The following is a 20282-nucleotide window of genomic DNA, read 5'->3' on the forward strand; positions in this document are numbered from 1 at the left end:
ATTAGTAACAGATAGGAGTTGGTAAACATTAATAACAATTAATATGGTTGAATTGTTTGTATTGTTCACCATTCTAATAATGCTGATTACAGTAACATCTCATCTGTCTAAGAATCGCAGATCATGCTTTCCTTGCAAGAATGTGATCTTTTCAATAAATGTTTTGAAAATGCTTTCTCGTATCTTTCTTGTGTTGACCTTGGCATGCAAGAGTAACAAAATGAAACAGTTAGATTTGTTTCGACAAATTCCTTGAGAATCAGAGTGGTCATGTTCAAGAGCTAGCCAAAACAAACCAACATTTATTGATGAAATATGTCGACTAAGCCTCTGTATTGTGAAGTTCTGGTTGACATATACTCAGTCCTACTAAACCCGTAGGAACAGTATAAAAATGTCACTTGTGTTTCTGCTTGATGTTGAGGCGTTCAGTGCCAAGGTAGTCTACTTTGACATTGGCATGCAAGAGTAACAAAATGAAACAGTTAGATTTGTTTTCACGAATTCCTTGGGAATCAGAGTGGTCATGTTCAAGAGCTAGCCAAAACAAACCAACATTTATTGATGATATATGTCGACCATCCTCTGTATTGTCAAGTTCTGGTTGACATATACTCAGTCCTACTTAACCCGTAGGAACCGTATAAAAAAACGTATAAAAATGTCACTTGTGTTTCTGCTTGATGTTGAGGCGTTCACTGCCAAGTTAGGCTACTTTAGGGCATTTGAGGGTGTCAATATCCTGCCCATTTCAGGCCCTCTCCTAATGATAATTCGAAATGAGTCTCAAAACACCTTTGAAATTCGGGAAGGATTTTCGGACTCAAAAAGGATTTAGTACATTTAAAAGAACATTTTATGATGGCAAACCCTGTGCTTTTGCAAGTCACTGGGTTAAAGTTTGCAAAAAAGTTTTGTATTTTAGGCTACATTTAATTTAAATTAGCTTTGTCCAGTACAGAAGCTTTACACACACATTATAATGCTCACGCTTTATAATGCTTCTTGCCCATTTTCTCCATTATCCCGTTCGTGCAAAATTAAGACTTTTGTATTTGTTTTTACAGTTGGCATTGCTGAGTCGTCTTGGTTCTGAGGTAGAAGCACATCTAGAAGTGAGCAGACATGTCCGCAGAAGTAAGCGGAGCAAACTGAGTGAAGGGTCAGAAGGTAAGTGGAAAATAATGCTCTTATCAAGATCTTCTGTTTTTGGACTTTGCAGACTAGGGGATATTGAGGTTTAACAAAACTGTCTGAGCAGTAATTGTAAATACAGAAATAAATGCAGTTACTGTGCAGTTATTCCCTACTAACCTTGGCAACAGTACCCATTTAACAACAGGCAAGTGAAGGGTGATTGGCTTCTGGGTGGAGCCTGAGTGGAACCTATAGAACATTTACCCTGGAGGCCTGCAACAAGTGCATTCCTGTAGGTTTCTTTTTTAAAACTCCCTGGTGGACTCTTCAAATCATATATTAAGACTGCGTTTTTTCAGTGCATGCTTGTGGGTTGCTCACTTGACACTACTGTTGGGGACTATATAAATCATATGGCATGTTTACATGTAACCAGGGCAGGGTATTGGCTTCTCTTTTTTTGCTCCAAGAAGGGCTGTATCCGGACCCTTGCAACAGACACAAAAATAAATAATGTAATTTGCACATATTCTAACCCTCACTCCTCATCCCATCATTACACACGGAGACGCAGCGACCTACAACAGTATAAGAGCACCACTCTTGTCAATCAGGCATTACACCAAAATACTTTCCACATAGGCCACATTTCAAGGCAACGCTCTTCCTTCTCAGCACCCCACTGCTATGGCGTAGCATGTTACCCATCTGCTAATGTACTTCTACTACAGGACAATGGAATAACATCTGCCTTTCAAGGATATCCCTTTGACAATGAGGCAGATCCTTCTTCTATATCAACCAGAAAGGCTTAATAGATACAGAGACATTTTACAGTCAAGGTTATTGTGATGTCCTAACTATAAAATCAACACAGAAATCATATCTAGACTGAAAAACTGGCTTCCGGATATGGTATGTGACCACGCAGGCATAGTTTATGATAAAAGCAATTTTGTTACATAATAATGACCTATTGAAGCATCTGTCATTTTGAGTGGATGTTCACATGTGCCAAGGTCAGGAGTTTACAGTTTCCTTCTTATATACGTTAGTAAATCTGACATAAAGTCAGTAGCCCCTACCTCAAATCACAATTATTTTTCCAGTGCCCACTCTCTCATTAGCGTTTTCCTCTAAACTAAAGGGTCTCAGGGTGCTGAGGGGGCTTGTCCTCTGTGCTTCAGTTGAAGAGCCAGATTTTAAGGTCCTTCCTTAATTGAGGTAACAATGGTGACTGCCTGATGTGCAGGGGCAGGATGTTCCAGCTGTTTGCCATGAGGTAGGCAAAGGATCTTCCTCCAGCCGAGGTCTTCCTTATATGGGGTATGGTGGCTAGTGCCTGTTGAGTGGAGCAGGGAGGTCTGGTAGGGGAGTAGAAGGTGATGCAGTGGTTGAGTTAGGTGGGTCTTAGGTTGTGGCAGGCCTTGTATGCGTGGACGAGGAGTTTGAAGTTAATTCTTTTCTCGATAGGAAGTCAGTAGAGGTCTCTTAGGTGATGGGTGATGTGTTCGCGGCGGGGAACACCCAGGATCAGTCTGGCGAAGGTGTTTTGGATGTGCTTTAGTTTCTTCAGCTTCTTCTGGGTGGTGCTGGCATAGAGGGCATTGCCATGGTCGAGTCTACTGGTAACCAGGACATGGGTTATGGTTCTGCACCAGTCTTTTGAGATCCATTTGTAGATCTTCCGTAGAAGTCAGTGTGTGTGAAAACAGGAGGATGCGACTGAGTTGACTTGGCGGGTCATGGTGAGCAATGAATCCAGGATGAAACTTAGGTTGCGAGGGTGGTTTGTTGGGATGGGGCTGGGTGCTGAGGGTGGCTGGCCACCAGGAGTCATCCCAGGCTGATGTGGAGGGTCCTAGGATGAGGATCTCGGTCTTGTCAGAGTTGAGCTTGAGTCACCTGCCCTTCACCCAGATGGCGACGGCTTCCATCCCGTTGTGTAAATTCTTCTTGGCAATTGTGGGGTTTTTGGTCAGTGAGATGATCAGCTGGGTGTCATCGGCATAGGAGATGATGTTCATCCCATGGTTCCTGACGATGGATGTGAGCGGGGCCATGTAGATATTGAAGAGTGTGGGGCTCAGGTAGGAGCCCTGTGGAACTCGCAACTGATCTCCTTAGGTTCTGACAAGTAAGGCAGGAGCATGACTGTGTGTTCTGTCAGTCAAGAAGGAGCGTATCCATTGTAGGGCCTTTCCTTGGGTGCCAGCTGCGTGGAGTCTGGAGCATGGGGATGAGGTGCGAAACCAAATTGAAGGCGGCCGATAGGTCCAGGAGGATGAGGACTGCTGTATGGCTGCGGTCGAGGAGCGAGCGAATGTCATCTGTGGCAGCAAGGGCAGTCTCTGTGCTGTGATTGCTCCTGATTGGGAGATGTCCAGGATGTAGTTGTCCTCGATGTGCTTATGGAGCTGTGTGTTAATGGCCTTTTTGATCACCTTGGCTGGGAAAGGCAGCAGAGAGATGGGGCGGTAGTTCTTGAGGTCCAGGGGGTCGGCCATGGGTTTCTTCATGAGCGGACGAATCTTGGCGTGCTTCCAGTCCTCAGGAAAGGCAGCTGTATCTTTGGAACAGTTGAGGGTGTGGGGGAGCTCGGGTGCGATGGAAGTGTTGGCTTTGTTGAAAATGTGGTGAGGACAGGGGTCTGTAGGGGCTCTGGAGTGGATGCTGCTCATGGTTGAGTGGGTCTCGTGGTGAGGGTGTTGCAGGGGTGCAGGATCTGTGACGGTTTGGAGGGTCAGAGCTGGGGGGTTGTTGGAGGGCTCGGGGGATCTTGGGGTCCGAAGCTGTTGTATATGTCTTTGATATTTTGGTGGAAGATGTTGGCTAGTTTGTCGCAGAGGTCTTGAGATGGAGAGATGTTTGCCGATTTTGATTGGGGTTTGGCGAACTCTTTGACCATGGTGAAGAGCTCTTTGGTGTTGTGAGCGGAGGCACTGTTAGGGTCTTGCAGGTCGACTTTCCTGGTGACTCAGATGAGGTGGTGGTGGGATTTTATGGCAGCTTTGAAGGCCTCGAAGTCTTCAGGGGACTTTCTTTTCTGTAGGTGCACCTGGAGTCCGGGGTAAAACCAGCTGGCCTTCTTGAGGTGGTGTTTAGCTGAGGTCTTACGGAGAGGTGCTAGGGTGTTGGCGCATTCAGAGATCTATTGGTGGAAGTTCCATGCTGAAATGTTAGCGTCTATGGTGAGGGGCGGACGAGACTTGCTGAGGGTGTTGGTGAACTGTTCCTCTGTGATCAGGTTCCATTTTCTGATTGGGGCTCGGAGTGTGCAGAGGTGGATTGTTGGTGTGGAGACAGTGAAATGAATGCAGTGGTGGTCAGTCCAGTGAAGCCTGGAGGTGTTGTTGACGGTGATGTTGTTGCTGGTGGAAAAGATGACGTTGGGTATGTGTCCAGTGATGTGTGTTGGCATGGTGACCAGTTGCTTTAGTCCTATTGTGGCAAGGTTCTCGAGCAGGAAAGCGGTGTTGGTGTTATTGTTGTTGTCAATGTGGTAGGTGAGGTCGCTGAGGAGGAAGTAGTTTGTGGAGGCAAGAGCGTGGGGAGAAATTATGTTGACAATGGAGTCGCTGAAGGCTCGGTGGGGGCCTGGTGGCCTGTAGATGAGAGTGCCCCAGAAGGTGGTGTGTATCTGGAAATGGAGGTGCTTCATGAGGGGGGAGTGTGCTTCCGTGTTGGTTGTCAGGCAGAGGGTTGATTTGTGTATGATGGTCAGGCCGCCGCCTGGGCGAGAAGGCCGGTCTTTGCGCAGTAGTTTGTAGTTGCTGGGGATGGCAATGTCCGGTGGAGACGCTGGGTTTGTCCATGTCTCTGTGAGAAAAGCAATGTCTGGGCGGCTGGAGTCTAGGAGGCCTCAGAGTTCTATGCCATGTTTGCAGGTTGGTGTTTGATGGCTCAGTGGCGGGAGGAACCGGTGCTTGGTGTAGGGTGAGGTTGCGGTGGCACTAGAGGCAAGAGAAAGGTCCATGGGTGTCTCTAGATGATGCAAAATGGCAGGCGGCGGACCGTCCAGGGTTCAGCGCGTGGTGGGTCTCTACGTTGTAGCGATGGAGCGTCAGAGGACCAGGTTTTGTGGCACTGGGCGCGGTCCGGGCACAGATGGGCTTGCTTTGGCGTGCCTGCTCTGCACGGCCACCATTAAGAAGGGAAATGAGGCAGGAGGGTCCAGTCAGCTGAGAGGGCAGAAAAGTGCTTTGCAGAGAGGGAGGGGGACAGGGCTGCCGAGGCACCATCAGCAGGGAATAGAACGCGGGGAGAGTGAAAGACTCAAAGGAGAGAGAAAGAGACAGGAAAGATAAAGATAAAATAAAGGTAACAGAAAATAGACAAAAGTAAAAGTGGCAGCAAGATACTCACACACAGATGGCCACTAGATCACCAGGGTTGAGGCACAGGCAGGAGCCTGTGGGTAGAGGTGGACCTCAAACTGAGAGTCAGGCAGGCTCTCAGTTTGAACGCAGCAGAGGCAGCAGCAACAAGTGGAGCTGCGCAGAGGAGATTGAGCAGACGCTGACCAGGAGGTCAGTGGAGTTGCCCTCTCAGTGTGCAGAGGACGCCATTAAGAAGGGGAGGGAGGCGGGAGGGTACAGTCAGCTGGGAGTTGGGAGGGTGGGAAAGCGCTTCTCAGGAAGGGGTGGTGGGGCCGCAGTGGCAGCTGCAGCAGGGAATGGAAAGACTGATAGGAGAGAGAAAGAGACAATAAAGAAAAGGAAAAGAAAAAAGTAAAGATGTCAGAAAATAGACAAAAGTAGAAGTGAGCTACCAGCCGATGTGTGTGGCTCATATGATTGAAGTTGGTAACCAAATGCCAACTATTATGAAATAAAAAAATAAAAAGAACAAAAGCAAGCATGGGCAATCTGTTTTTCTACCTTATAGTGTATTTTCTGTTTGGTCTATTGTTTTAATCTTTTTATAACAATTTTTGTGTGTAAGCATTATATGTTACTATACAAAAATATGAACATCAGAAAGCATCAGTGCAGTAGGCAAAAAGACTCACTATATGCTGTTTGAAACAGAAACATTGAAAAAACGTAACTAAATAAGTAACATCAATATTGGGGTCTGCGCCATTTTATAACAAGAGGGAGTACCGGAAAAGCACTGTTATAATTGAATGAGGAGGGTGTCATCTGTTGCCATGTTGGGAAGGAGTGTTGTCAGGAGTGAGCAATAAACACGCTGTGTGATAAGCTGGTGCCTGGGGGAGTGGCCACAGCCGCCGGGAACGAGGACACATCAGGCGACGTAAGCTGTAGATGTTAGGGTGGCTTGAAAAGCGGTCAGGATGGCGACCCAGCTAGCTGCTAATGGATATTTACCCAGGCCTCTGTATCCTCCCTGTATAAGGCAGCACCCTCTGCTCGGGCCGAGGACTGCATAGAGAGTTCCCAAGAAGTGATCACAGGTAGTATAGGTGACTTCACCCACTAGTGATCACATTTTTGGCTAGAAGCAGTCCTAAATCTACCAATCTGGGGGTGGCCCTGTGTTTCTTGTCTCTGCCTCTAAAGCCAAGAAAGCACACATCCCAAATGTAGGGCAAGAGTCGCTCCATGCATTCAGCCAAAAGAGAGGTCACACCTAGCCAGTATTGACAAAGGGAGGGGCATTCCCAAAGCGTATGCGCTAGAGCAGCATCAAGGAGAGAACAGTGAGGGCAGATAGCGTCAGTGCGGAGCTAGTAGTGATTTATCTTATCAGGAGTAAGGTAGGCCCTGTGGAGTATGTAGTATTGCATAAGACAGAATTGTGTATTATGTGTGATAAACACTGGGTATTTTACTATGGCCTTCCACTATTTATCTGTGCAGGAGCAGCTCACGCTGTTTCCATGCGATTGCGTAATGGGGTCAGTGGAATTGCAGCATGTGTATGCAGTGATTCGGCTAACCACCGCGTCAGATGGTGACCCATGCCCATTACATGGAGATATTGGCCAGTAAGGTGCATGGGGCGTCCTGTTGCGTGCCTCCCCAACATGCATCAAGTGCCCCAGTTATGGAGTTGTGCAAAAGGAAGGTACCAGGTGGAAGTCCCTTTTTGGTTATTAGAGTTTTAAATAGTATAAGGCAGCCTTTATGGTAAAGATCCCCCAGTGTGTGCAGGCCTACCTCCTGCCAGGCAATAAGTTCCCTTGTGGTGATAATACAGTCTCTCCTAGGAGTGACTATCAATGGAAGCGCAGGGGTGCATATGGCTGGGTAGCTTTTGTAATTCGTAGACTCCATGTAAAACACTGGTGTGCTACATGCATCAGTATGGAGGGTGGGGGTGGTTGCCTGGTGCAGGGGTGAAATTAATATACAATGTGAAGTTGACCCCAGGCTGGGACTAATGTGTCCGTGTCTGATAGATGGAGTCCTGCCAGCCACATGGCCACCCATTGCAACTATGAGGCCAAATAATCGTGCTTAAAGTTGGGTACAAGTAGTCCCCCTTGAGTGGTCAGCAAGTGAAGGTTTTGGAGTGCCACCCTATAGTGCATATCGTCCAAAGGATGTCCCTCATGAGTTTCTCGAGTGTTTGAAAGAAAGATTTTGCGACACAGAGGGGGAGATTGGTAAAAAAGTACAGTAAGGGTGGTAGCATGACTATCTTGACAAGAGCTATCGTCCCGGTGACAGAGAGCGGGAGCAATTTCCAAAATGCTGTTTGTGTCCGTATTGAGTACACAGTTCGGGTAAGATTACATCAAACAGGTCATGAGGACACAGTAACATGGATGTCTAAATATTGGAACGTCACGAGTTGCCAGGTCAAACTGGCACCCCCGAGATGATAAACGGGATCTGGGATAGTAGCGCTAAAGGAGTAAAGGCATGAGTTTGACCAGTTCACTTTAAGTCAGGAGATCGAGGCAAACCTGTTGAATATGGCACTATGTCCGGGGAGATTGAATGTACGTCTCGTAGGTATTAGGATTTGGTTGTCAGCATAAAGTGAGACCGAGTGTAGCCCGTCCCCGAGCGAAATCCCCCATGCCTGTCTATGTGTGCAAAGGGCGGCTGCTAGCTGTTCGATGGCCAGGGAGAAAAGTAGAAGGGACAATGGGCAACCCTCACAGGTGGCCCTGTGGATTGCAACTGGAGAGGAGATCAGGGCTTCAGTTTTCACCCTTGTCAAAGGATGCATGTAGAGTAGTTTCACCAAGTTAATAAATCTGGGGCTTAGTCCGTAACAGGGTCAAACTGTAAACAGGAAGTCCCACTCCAGGAAACCAAATGCTTTTTCCAGGTCCAGCACCAGGCAACTGAATGCGTCCAAACCTGGGGGGCATGTTCGATAACTCAAAAAAATATCCACAAATTAAGCTAAGTGTTCCGGGCTGGGACAAGTTCGTTTTGATCACAGTGTATAAGTGCTGGTACTAGAGGGCCCAGATGGCCTGCTAAAATTTTGACCAGTAGTTTGTAGTCTGTGCTGAGTAATGCAAGAAAGCAGTAGGACCTAAAACTGAGAGGTTACGGTCTGGCTTGGGCAGGGAGATAAGTAGTGCCTCACAAAGAGAAGGTGACAGGCAAGCAGCCTGAAGAGCCCCATCGTCTAGCATCTGCAAGTCTGCCTTATAAAATTCAGCCGAGAGACCATCCGGGCCCGGAGTCTTCCCTGTGGCTAGTGCTAGTCTGGCCTCCTGGATCTGAAATGGGGGTAATAACGCCATTCAGTTCAAGCCGCTGATCTGGGGGTGTAGTGGGTAAGGGTATGGAAGCTAAGAAGGAGTCATAGGTGTCTGGGCTTGCGGATACAACCGAAGTGTACATGGAGGTGTAGTATCTTTTAATTTTGGTGTGGATAGCGTTCTGAGTGTGGAGAAGGGAGCCAGTAGTTGAGCGGAGTGCCAGTATGAGATGCCTGGGTTGTTCTTGACATACAAGTCACACCAAGAGGAGACCCACTCTGTCCACCTCCACATGTGTCTTGGAAGTATGAGTGGCATAATTAAGACAACAAGGGTGCTCCAGAAGTGTGGCATGCTCGCGCTGTGGCAGCAGGAGTCTCCCCCTGGGCACTGATGACAGGATTGCTAGTAATTTGTAGCCCAGTAGGTCTTGCTCAATATGGGAGATGTCCCTGGTGAGCATCCACCTAACGTTCCACGTGTACCCAAAACAAAAATTGAAAGGATACCAAACAGTGCACAGCAGTGTTCAGCCAAGTTCCTCTGCAGTTTGAGGCATCACCTGGAGAGGTGTGACAGAGTATATCTTGGAGGGCCAGGTTGATGATGAGCCATCATCAAGTGAGGACTTGGACAGTTCTTCAGGCAGGTCTGATAAGTGCTTTGAGTCCCGGACGGCGGCCTGGAGGGCCATACGTAATTCGCAGATCATCTTCTCCAGGTTCAGGGTGTTATATGGCCATGAGGAGTGCTCCTGTTGGTGGCTCCGGCATCTGTGACACCCTCAGCAGGGGTGACTATGGGTGTAGCTGAGCCAGAGGGAGCAAGTCCAGAGTTTTCAATCCCATCCCATGCGTCCTTAGAATCTGTGAAGAAGGAATTCTGGCCATCATGTATCACATGGCACATGGAGTCTCGCCGTGAATAGTAGTGAATATCTGACTCCCAATGCTCGTAGGCACCTCTTAACTGCTAGGAAGGACTATTGCTGCTGCTCCGGTAGTGTAATCAGGGAATATCATGTTCCGTAAATTCTCTACTGTCGGGTCCGATAGTTTCTGGGCCTCCTGCAAGATTGCATTGCAGTTGCTGTACTGCAACAGACGGATCACCACATCATAAGGCCACCATCAGGAGCTCTGGCCCTTCATTTTATCCTGAGACCCTCCAGTCATGGCAAGTAAATGGCTCAGGCATTTACACCCACATTGTGTGTCAGTCAGATGGAGTGGGGGGAGTGCAGGGTAAAGGAAGGATGTCGGGCAGTCAGTGTGGATATTAAAATGCGTCCGCCATCTTAGCCTGGTAAGTCACACACCCCTTCAGTTTGGTCTCTTGTTTATGTGTGTCTTTAGTGTCCCAGGTGGTCACCCAGCAGTAAATCAGACTCAAGAGAGGGGAATTATTTTAGCCTCATTCCACCGCATGGTTATACTCCTTTTGGCCAACAGCAATGCCAGGCCTATGAATTTACTATTGATTTTCTTCTTCTGCAAGTGGGCCATCAAGCCTAATAAGCAGGTTTCATTTCAGAGCAGATTTCCTCCACCATTGATGTCTTCCACTCTGTTGATTACTGCCCAATACTCTTTGATCACTGGCCAGCTACACAGCACATTGGCAAGGAACCCGTTCCTCAGTTCTGCAACACAGAAGTTCTGTAGTTGGGAGCTTGTAGATCTTACAAAGTCTGCTAGGGGTATATTGAATTTCAGTAGCTTGAACCATGCATTTCGGGATAGTTTTAGCATTTACCTAGGAATCAGCACACAGTCCGTGTCTTCCACGGTTCCTTCCAAGGTGCTGCAACCATTCTTCCTTTGGACAATTCAAATTATCTTTAGTCTGTGCTGTTTGGCCCTGTGTGGCATTGTTAGAAGTTGCCTAACACCCCCCATTGTCAGGATCTGTTGTAGCACTGTTTGTGGCTCTCCACTTTCCTTTCCTAGTTGTTGTTTCACTGATTAAGCTATCCATGCTGATATTGCAGTTCCTCTGTAGAATCTTAGCACATTTACTCTTGGAAGTTAAAGGAAGGCAGTTTGGATGCCTCTAAAATTAATTCCAGGCAGAATGGCTGGCTCTTGAGTTCTCTTCCATCTCAAACCTGTGTATGAAAGTAAACTTTTTTGGCATGGCTACCCCACTTTCTGCCTGCCATCTGTATGCTTGGACTGTTTTCACTGGGATCCTGTTAACCAGGACCCCAGTGATTGTGCTCTCTCCCTCTAAATTTGATTCCGTAGGACTTTGCACACCTCACAATTGGCCCCCAGAAGTGCCCCCATATAAATCTCTAGTATATGGTACTTAGGTACCCAGGGCATTTGCCATGGTCAGCAGCATGTATAATGCCACCCATGGGAGCCCTTGCAAAATGTGTCTGCACCCCTGCCATTGCAGTCTGCGTGAAAAGGTGTATGCACCCTTTCACCACAGGTCGCTGGACCAGGTCACTGTAACTCACCCCTATGGTAGGCCTCCTAACTCAGAGGACAGGATGCAGGTCCCTTTGTGTGAGTGCACCCCAGCGTGAGCAGAGGTGCCCCTACGAACTCCAGCTCCATTGTACTGGACTTCGTAAGTGCGAGGAAACCATTTTACCCGTGTACTGGACACAGGTTGCTTCCTGTATCCAGCTTCATAATGGTAACTCCGAACCTTGGCATGTTTAGTATCAAACATGTCGGACTCATACCCCAGTACTGTTGCCAGTATTGATTGTATGATTCCATGCACTTTGGGGGCTCCTTAGAGGACCCCCTTGTATTGTTCCTACTAGTCTTCTGGGGTTTTCCGGGCTGCCCGTTCTGCTGCCACTACCCCTCAGACAGGTTTCTGCCCTCCTACTGCTTGACCAGCTCTGGCAGGGGAAGTCAGAACTGAGGATTTTCTGTGAGAGAGCGAGGTAACACCCTCTCCCTTGGAAATAGGTGTTACTTCAGTTTTGGAACTTTCATAGATTCACATACTTGAATCATTCCCCATTGTCGAGATGGGAGCCCCCGGTATATTTAATTAAGCAGTATTAACATAGGTTTAAACCTAAAGGCCCTTAGGCCTCTCAGTTTAACATTCTATTAGAGTCATTTTAAGAAGTAGGACCAAACTTCAGGGTCCACCAATCAAGCAACACCACCCTCTAGAACCTTCCTAAGAGAAGCTCCAGCACCTCAGATTTTCTACTGCACGTCGTGCTAGGGAGTTTCCTCAGAGCCCTGGTCAATTCTTCACATCTTTTGACATAACTTCAAGGTTATACTCTTTAAAGCTTATTCTGACTGATTGTTGGTAAGGCCTACAATATGTCTGACAAGGAAAAGAAGAGTTTGGTCAGATCCTGCAAGACCTGTGGGAAAAAGATATTACACTCTGAAGACCCTCATCAGGACTGCACATACTGACTTTACCCAGACCACTGAAGCACAGAGAGGGCAGATTATTAATATGGCTACAGAAACTAAAATCTAGAGACAACCCAGTCTCTATTTCAGACAGCGATGATTCTTCCACATCTTCCAGAAAGTCATCTAAGAGACCTAGATCTCATTCAAGGACTTCCTCAGAGCAGCCAAGAAAGGGCCACAAAAAGACCACCTCAGGGTCTTACAAAGGCCGCAGCACTTCATCACCTCACAAATTCTCCACAAAAGGGAAAAGAGGACATGTCAGCAGTTCCGAAAGGCCTAGAAAATCATCTTTTGTGCCTCCATTTAAGTCTGCTGAACCATTTAAAAGGCCTTCCTCTGCTCCTACAGTTGACAGGCCATTGGCCAAAACTATACCGTTGATGACAGCCTCAACGACGATAGCAGTGGTGAGTGTCATTCTACCGTTGACGATGGTTTCTATATTAATACCGTCAACGGCTGCGCTGACGACTACATTATCGACAACGAGTCTTCCACCGTCGACAAAGACAACAACGTCATCGGCGACGAAGACCTACACATCGTCATCGTCTACGACAGTGACCATGGTCTCCTCATTGCTGTTTGTAGCTTCAATGAGCTCGTCGACTACACCGTCGATGAAAGAAAAAATCTGCAGAAGTCAGGAAACAGCAAGAAGTACTCCGGAGCATTCTTCTGCTAGTAAGATAATTCCTCTAATTCTAGTACATCTTTTGGAGGGTGATGACGACTGGGATGATGAAGGTCCATTTGGGGCAGCACACAGCCCCTCACAGTTGAATGTAAAGTATCAGGATGACGATGAGAAGTACGGCGAAACCTATGATCCACAGTACTACGCAAGTGATCATTGTTAGAAATGGGGTCTCTAGTTGGCAGTCGGTTTGCACCCTGTCCAAGTAGGGACCCTCACTCTAGTCAGGATAAGGGAGATACCCGCTCAGATAACCCCTGCTCACCCCCTAAGTAGCTCTGCACGAGCAGTCAGGCTTATCTCAGAAGCAATGTGTAAAGCATTTGCGCATAACACACAGTAATAAGTGAAAACACTACAAAAGGACACCACACCAGTTTTAGAAAAATAGCTAATATTTATCTATATAAAACAAAACCAAATACGATAAGAAAAATCCAACATACAGTAATAAAAATATGAATGCTGCAAGATGTACTTAACAATACAGTTCCTTGAAGTCGATAACTCCACCTGGGGCTATCATGGTGTCGTGAACAACAAAACCAAAAGTTCAGGCTGGCTTAGGCGTCGTGGGCCAGCTGTGGTGTTGGGAAGACCCACAAACAGTACCTTGGATTTGCAGGGCGTCGTGATCCTCGCTGTGAGCTCCGGAGAGCGGTGCCGCTGGCGTCGGTTCCGGAGTCGGTGCAGGAGTCGTCAGGCCCTTGAAGTCACGCACCTCGGGGTTCGAACTTCCGGCTGATGAAATCAGGTGCGCTGGCGGGGATGTCGTCGGGGCTACGGTGCGAAGCGGGACGATGCGACGTGCGGTGCCCACAGGTCACGGTGCAGGCAACGGCTTGGTGACGACGTCCAGTGGCGTCGGTGAGACCAGGGCTGCGGTATGAAGCGGGGCGGTGCAATGTGCGGTGTCCACAGGTCACGGTGCAGGCAGGGACGTCGTCGTTGCGGAAGCGCTGTCGTCTGTAGGACCAAGCTAGCGGTGCGGGACGGGACGTGCTTCGTGACCCTCACGAGCGGTGTCCACAGGCCACGGTGCAGGCAAGGATGCCTGGTGACGACACTGGAGCCGATGGTGCTGGCGTCGGTGGACCGGGGCTGCGGGACGGGACGGTGCTTCGTGCTCCTCATGAGCGGTGTCCACAGGCCACGGTGCAGGCAGCGGCGCTGGTGTCAGCAGGAGCGACGTCGTCGGGGATGCCCAGGCTGCGGTGTGAGCAGATGATGCCGGAGTGCAGGGCCCACAGGTCGCGGTGCGAGCAGCGGCTCAGTGAAGTCATCCGATGACGGAGTCGGTGAGACCAGGGTTGCGGTGCGAAGCGGGGCAATGTGACTCCGTGCGGCGTCGGCAGGTCACGGTGCAGGCCAGCGGCGTTGTTGGCGTCGCCGCATTGGTTTCTCCTCTTGCACAGCACAAAACACACAGTTCCCAGTGCTGCAGGTCGAGGAAGTTGAAGTCTTTGGTGTCCCTGAGACTTCCAACAGGAGGCAAGCTCTACTCCAAGCCATTGGAGAACTTTCTCAAGCAGGACACACAGCAAAGTTCACCCTTTGCACTCTTTTCAGGCAGAAGCAGCAACTGCAGGCCAGTCCAACAAAGCAACACAGCAAAGGGACAGTACTCCTCTTTCAGCTCTTCTCCTGGGCAGAGGTTCCTCTTGATTCCAGAAAGATTCTAAAAGTCTGGGGTTTTGGGTCTGCTTCTTATACTCAGTTCTGCCTTTGAAGTTTGCAAACTTCAAAGCAAAGTCTCAAGTGTTTGCAAGATCCTTCCTTGTCCAGGCCAGGCCCCAGACACTCACCAGGGGGTCGAAGACAGCATTGTGTGAGGGCAGGCACAGTCCTTTCAGGTGTGAGTGACCACTTCTCCCCTCCCCTCCAGCACAGATGGCTAATCAAGATATGAAGGCTACACCCCAGCCCCCTTTGTGTCACTGTCTAGAGGAGAGGTGTGAACAGCTCAACTGTCAAACTGACCCAGAAAGGGAATCCACAAACAGGCAGAGTCACAGAATGGATTAAGCAAGAAAATGCCTACTTTCTAAAAGTGGCATTTTCAAACGCACAATCTTAAAATCATCTTTACTAAAAGATGTATTTTTAAATTGTGAGCTCAGAGACCCCAAACTCCATATATCCATCCTCTCCCAAAGGGAATCTACACTTTAATCAGATTTAAAGGTAGCCCCCATGTTAACCTATGAGAGGGACAGGCCTTGCAACAGTGAAAAACTAATTTAGCAATATTTCACTGTCAGGACATATAAAACACATTACTATATGTCCTACCTTAACCATACACTGCACCTTGCCCTTGGGGCAACCTAGGGCCTACCTGAAGGGTGCCTTACATGTAAGAAAAAGGAAGGTTTAGACCTGGCAAGTGGGTACACTTGCCAAGTCGAAGTTACAGTCAAAACTGCACACACAGACACTGCAGTGGCAGGTCTGAGACATGATTACAGAGCTACTTATGTGGGTGGCACAACCAGTGCTGCAGGCCCACTAGTAGCATTTGATTTACAGGCCCTGGGCACCTTTAGTGCACTTTACTAGGGACTTACCAGTAAATCAAATATGCCAATCATGGATAAACCAATCAACAGTACAATTTCTGTAGGGAGCAGTTGCACTTTAGCACTGATTAGCAGTGGTAAAGTGCACAGAGACAAGAAACCAGCAAAAACAGACCTGAAAAAATAGGAGAAAGAAGGCAAAACGTTTGGGGATAACCCTGCAAAAAGGGCAATTTCCAACAATCAGCTATATCAGAAGGATTTGAATATGCCAAGCTCATTATTATCTGACCTCAGAGTGACGCTAGCCGACTACAGTAGGCGCTTTCCTCCTTCAGAACAGGTGCAACCTCAACCTCCTTCATCGCCTGTGGCGAATGGGGCCACACCGGATATGACCATACCACATGAGACTGACATATCGGAGGGAGAACAAGAGGAAGGTAAGCTCCTCGACAACCAGTCGAAGTGGGATGAGTATATTATTCCCTCTCCTCCTCCTTCACATCCAAAAGCATTTTCAACTCCATATGACATTGGAGGATTCTATAATCTTATGGAAAGAGTAGCTAAGCGTTTTGCACTTCCAGTGCCATCCAAGTAAACTGATTGTTTTCTATATGATTTTAAAGAACCATTTCATAAGTCAGTACGCTCCACGCCACTGGTCGGTTACATATGGAAGGAGGGTTTGAAGGTTATGCAAAACCCTACTGCAGTCACAGCAGTACTTCCTTGCTTGTTTAAGAAGTACAAAGCACCGGAAGATACCCCAGCACGCTTGACTGGTTACCCCCATCTACATACGGTGGTAACACAAGCAGCCCAGAGAATATCCAAAAATCCCTCTGCTCCAATTTCCGCACCTCCCAACAAAGAGGGCAGATGATTAGACAACATCGGTAAAAGATTTTCATTAATGTCTAGTCTCAAAATGAGAGCGGCTAACTCCCTGGCAGTGTTAGCCAGACATGATAGACATTTATGGGCTGACATCGCCCCATATCTTGATCAGTTGCCGAAGGACATTAAATTGGGGCTGGAAAGACATTGCATGAGGGAGAATGCACATCAACGGAGATAATAGATTGTGCAGTGGGCATAGCCACTACTGCGTTTCATCCGCTTGAAGGTGCGGCTGTACTCTTAAGGCAAGGTTGGCTAAAGGCCACATCTTTCTGTCCGGAAGTGCAGAATAAGATACTAGATCTTTCTTTTAATGGTTAAGCGCTGTTTTGCAAGCATATTGATGAGGCATTGCAGTGGATTAAATCCAGCCCCGACAAAATCTTTGGGTACACTCCAATTTCGGAAGGCTTCCTTTCGAGCCACGAGAGGGCGGGGAATGCCTTCATATAGGGGAGGCTGACAGCAATTCAGATTTCCGTAGTTTCTTCCTCCTCCCAGCAATTTTGTCGGCATAACACCCAAAGACACCCGCCACAAGCTGCGTACAGAAGGTCTGCCTCCAGGGTGTGGCCAGCTCGTCCAACTAAAGACTCGGCTCGCAGAGCATGATGTGTCCAAGGCTCCAACTACTCCAACCATATGTCCCCAATTCTAGGTGGAAAAATATCTTTGTTTCTCCAGCAATGGCAATCCATAACATCGGACAAGTGGGTCTTACAGCTGATAAAGTGTGGCACACACTAGAGTTTGTCGAAATGCCTCTTCCCAAACCTCCTCGCAGAACTTCCCCGAAGTATCCAGAGCAACTCAAGAGAGAGATCAACAAAATGCTCCTCAAGGGTGCAATAGAAAGGGTGCCTCCATCACAGCGAGGAAAAGGTTTTTACTCCAGATTCTTCCTCATTCGCAAAAAAGTGGAAGGACTGGAGACTGATCCTTGATCTCCGAGAATTAAACACTTACTTGAGAAAACAGTCTTTCTGCATGATAACCCTGCAGGACGTCCTTCTTCGGTTGAACAAGGGAGACTTTATGTCTACCCTAGACCTAAAGGATGCGTATTTCCACGTCCCCATTCACCCAGCCCACAGACAGTACCTGAGATTCATGGTAGCCGGAAGCCATGTTCAATTTCGAGTCCTTCCATTTGGTCTAAAATCAGCATCCAGAATATTCACGAAGTGCCTAGCTCCTATTGCAGCCTTTCTCAGGAAAATAAAACATCATGTATTCCCATACTTAGACGACTGGCTGATAAAAGCAGACACCTACTCGGGAGCATGCAAGTCAACAAGAAATTGCATTGAAAAGCAAGACATCAACCATCATGCATGATCACTTTTCTAGGGGCAAAACTGGACTCTCAATCCACCATAGCCTGACCCACTGTAGAAAGACAACAGAAACTGCTATCGCTAGCAAAATCAATACAAAGAAAATAATACATTTCACATCCTTATTGGGGAGGATGTCTTCATGCATACCTCTAGTTCCTCTCTGCAGACTCAAAATGCGCCCCCTGCATGAGCAGATCAATCTGAAATGACTCCAGGTTTCAGGAAGCTTTGAAGATCAGATAAAAATTACTTCAGCAATCACCAAGGCTCTGGTGTGGTGGTCTCAGGAACATCATCTTTCTATCGATCTATCTTTTCTTCATCACCCAGCCCCTTGGACAATCACCACAGATGCCTCTCTGGAGGGTTGGGGAGCGGTTTTACAAAACCTACAAATAAGTGGCAAATGGCCACTGGAGTTGCAAACAATACACATCAATCTGCTAGAGCTGAAAGTCGTCTGTCTAGCTTTACAGGCTTTCCTCCCAAAGTTTGCTGGTTCAGAAGTGGTAATAAGAACAGACAACACCACTGCAATTCATTACCTCAACAAACAGGGAGGCACAGGATCTCTTCCTTTCTCCAGGGAAGCTCAGGAGATTTGGAACTGGGCTGTACAGCATGGCATACTCCTCACAGCAGTTCACCTTCCAGGCATCCAGAACAGGATAGCAGACTTGCTCAGCAGGCAAAAATCAAAATGTCAAAAATGGGAACTAGACCAGTCCACGGTCAACCCCATTTTGTCTCAGTGGGGATCACCCAACCTCGACCTCTTTGCCAGCTAGTTAAACGCCAAATGCGAATACTACGCAAGCTGGCATCACCAGAGGGGATCATGGGGGAATGCGTTTTCCATAGCATGGTCAGGAATCTTTGCATACGCTTTTCCACCAATTCCCTTGATCCCGAGAGTCCTAACGAAGATGAAGAGAGAACCATGCACGCTAATATTAATAGCCCCATACTGACCTCGTCAACATTGGTTCACGGAGCTTCTTCTCCTGTCAGCGAAGCCTCGCATCTCATTAAGAACATCTCTGCATCTGCTAACAATGAACAACAAACAAATCTTACTTCCAAATCCTCAATCAATGCAGTTATCAACAGGGCTCCTGAGCACCTTGTTTGCACATCTAAAAATTCCGTAGAAGTGCAGAGATATACTGTCCAAAGCCAGAGCAATCAGCACCAACAAGACTTACTCATGCAAGTGGAAAAGATTTTGTTTGTGTTGTCATCAACAACAAATTGATCCTCTTTCTTTATCACCAGAAAATATATTGCCTTATATGCTACATTTAGCTCACTCAGGGCTTGCACATTCCTCCATAGAGGTTCACCTGGTGGCGATTGAATCTTATAGACGCTCAGACTCTTCAACTTTGTTATGGTCCTCTAGGTTGATTAAACGATTTCTGAAAGGGCTTTTCAGAGTTTTTCCACATTCAGACCTCCTCCTCCCTATAGGAGGCTGGCCTGGCATATAGTGGGTACCTTGTAGTAGTTACACCCTGTGCCAGGTCCAGTTATCCCTTGTTAGTAGAATAGAGGTGTGTCTAGCAGCTTAGGCTGATAGAAGGTAGCTATGGCAAAGCAGCTTAGGCTGAACTAGGAGACATGCACAGCTCTTACTATACCATTTATATCATATAGCACAATATCATAAGAAAACACAGTACTCAGAGTTACTAAAAATAAAGGTACTTTATTTTAGTGACAATATGCCAAAAGTATCTCAGATGATACCCTCACTTAGGAGGTAAGTAATATAAACAAATTATATGTACACAAAGCCAAAACAGGTAACAGTAAGAAAAGTAGTGCAAACAATGTAGAATCACAATAGGATGCAATAGGTAGACATAGGCCTAGGGGCAACACAAACCATATACTCCAAAAGTGGAATGCGAATCACAAATGGACACCAGGCCTATGGGAGATTGTAGAGGGTCACTGGGACTGTGAGAAAACAGTAAGGGTGTCCAACATACCCACCCCAAGACCCTGAAAAGTAGGAGTAAAGTTACCCTACTACCCCAGAAAGACAGAATAGTCATGATAGGGGATTCTGCAAGAACCACAAGCACCAGCAAAACACTGAAGACGGCTTCCTGGACCTGAGGACCTGTAAAGGAAGGGGACCAAGTCCAAGCGTCACAAAAGTGTCCGGGGGGGCAGGAGCCCACTAAACCCCGGATAAAGGTGCAAAAGGTCTGCCTCCGGGTGGAAGAAGCCGAAGATTCTGCAACAATGAAAGGGGCTAGGAACTTCTCCTTTGGATGAAAGATGTCCCACGGCATGCTGGAGGTTGCAGAAGTGTTTCCAGGCAGAAATACTGCAAGCAAGCCTTGCTAGCTGCAAGAGTCGCGGTTGAGGATTTTGGGTGCTGCTGGGGACTAGGAAGGACCAGGATGTCGCCCCTTGGAGGAGGAGACAGAGGGGGCGCTCAGCAACTCAGAGAGCCCCCACAGAAGCAGGCAGCACCCGCAGAAATACCGGAACAGGCACTTAGAAGATCTGAGGACATCGGTCGACTCAGAGCCACAAAGGAGGGTCCCACGACGTCGGATTTCAACTCAGCAAGTTGGGCAATGCATAGACGGAGTGCTGGGGACCCAGGCTAGGCTGTGCACAAAG

General features: G+C 47.7%; 1 protein-coding gene across 6 annotated transcripts in view; it reads left to right on the top strand.

Moving 5' to 3' along the window:
- Positions 1-20282, top strand: part of EDA (ectodysplasin A) — a 1298941-nt gene that overhangs the window by 627221 nt on the left and 651438 nt on the right. For all 6 annotated transcript variants that reach the window (XR_011199055.1, XM_069209933.1, XM_069209941.1 and 3 more), the window contains exon 2: positions 1068-1170. Coding sequence is in view for 5 of the 6 variants with exons in the window: in XM_069209933.1 (XP_069066034.1) it covers positions 1068-1170 (103 nt within the window). In the remaining variant the exon portion in view is untranslated. The remainder of the gene's footprint in view (positions 1-1067; positions 1171-20282) is intronic.

Source organism: Pleurodeles waltl, chromosome 2_1 (genome assembly GCF_031143425.1).
Source record: "Pleurodeles waltl isolate 20211129_DDA chromosome 2_1, aPleWal1.hap1.20221129, whole genome shotgun sequence".
Classification (NCBI taxonomy): Eukaryota; Metazoa; Chordata; class Amphibia; order Caudata; family Salamandridae; genus Pleurodeles; species Pleurodeles waltl.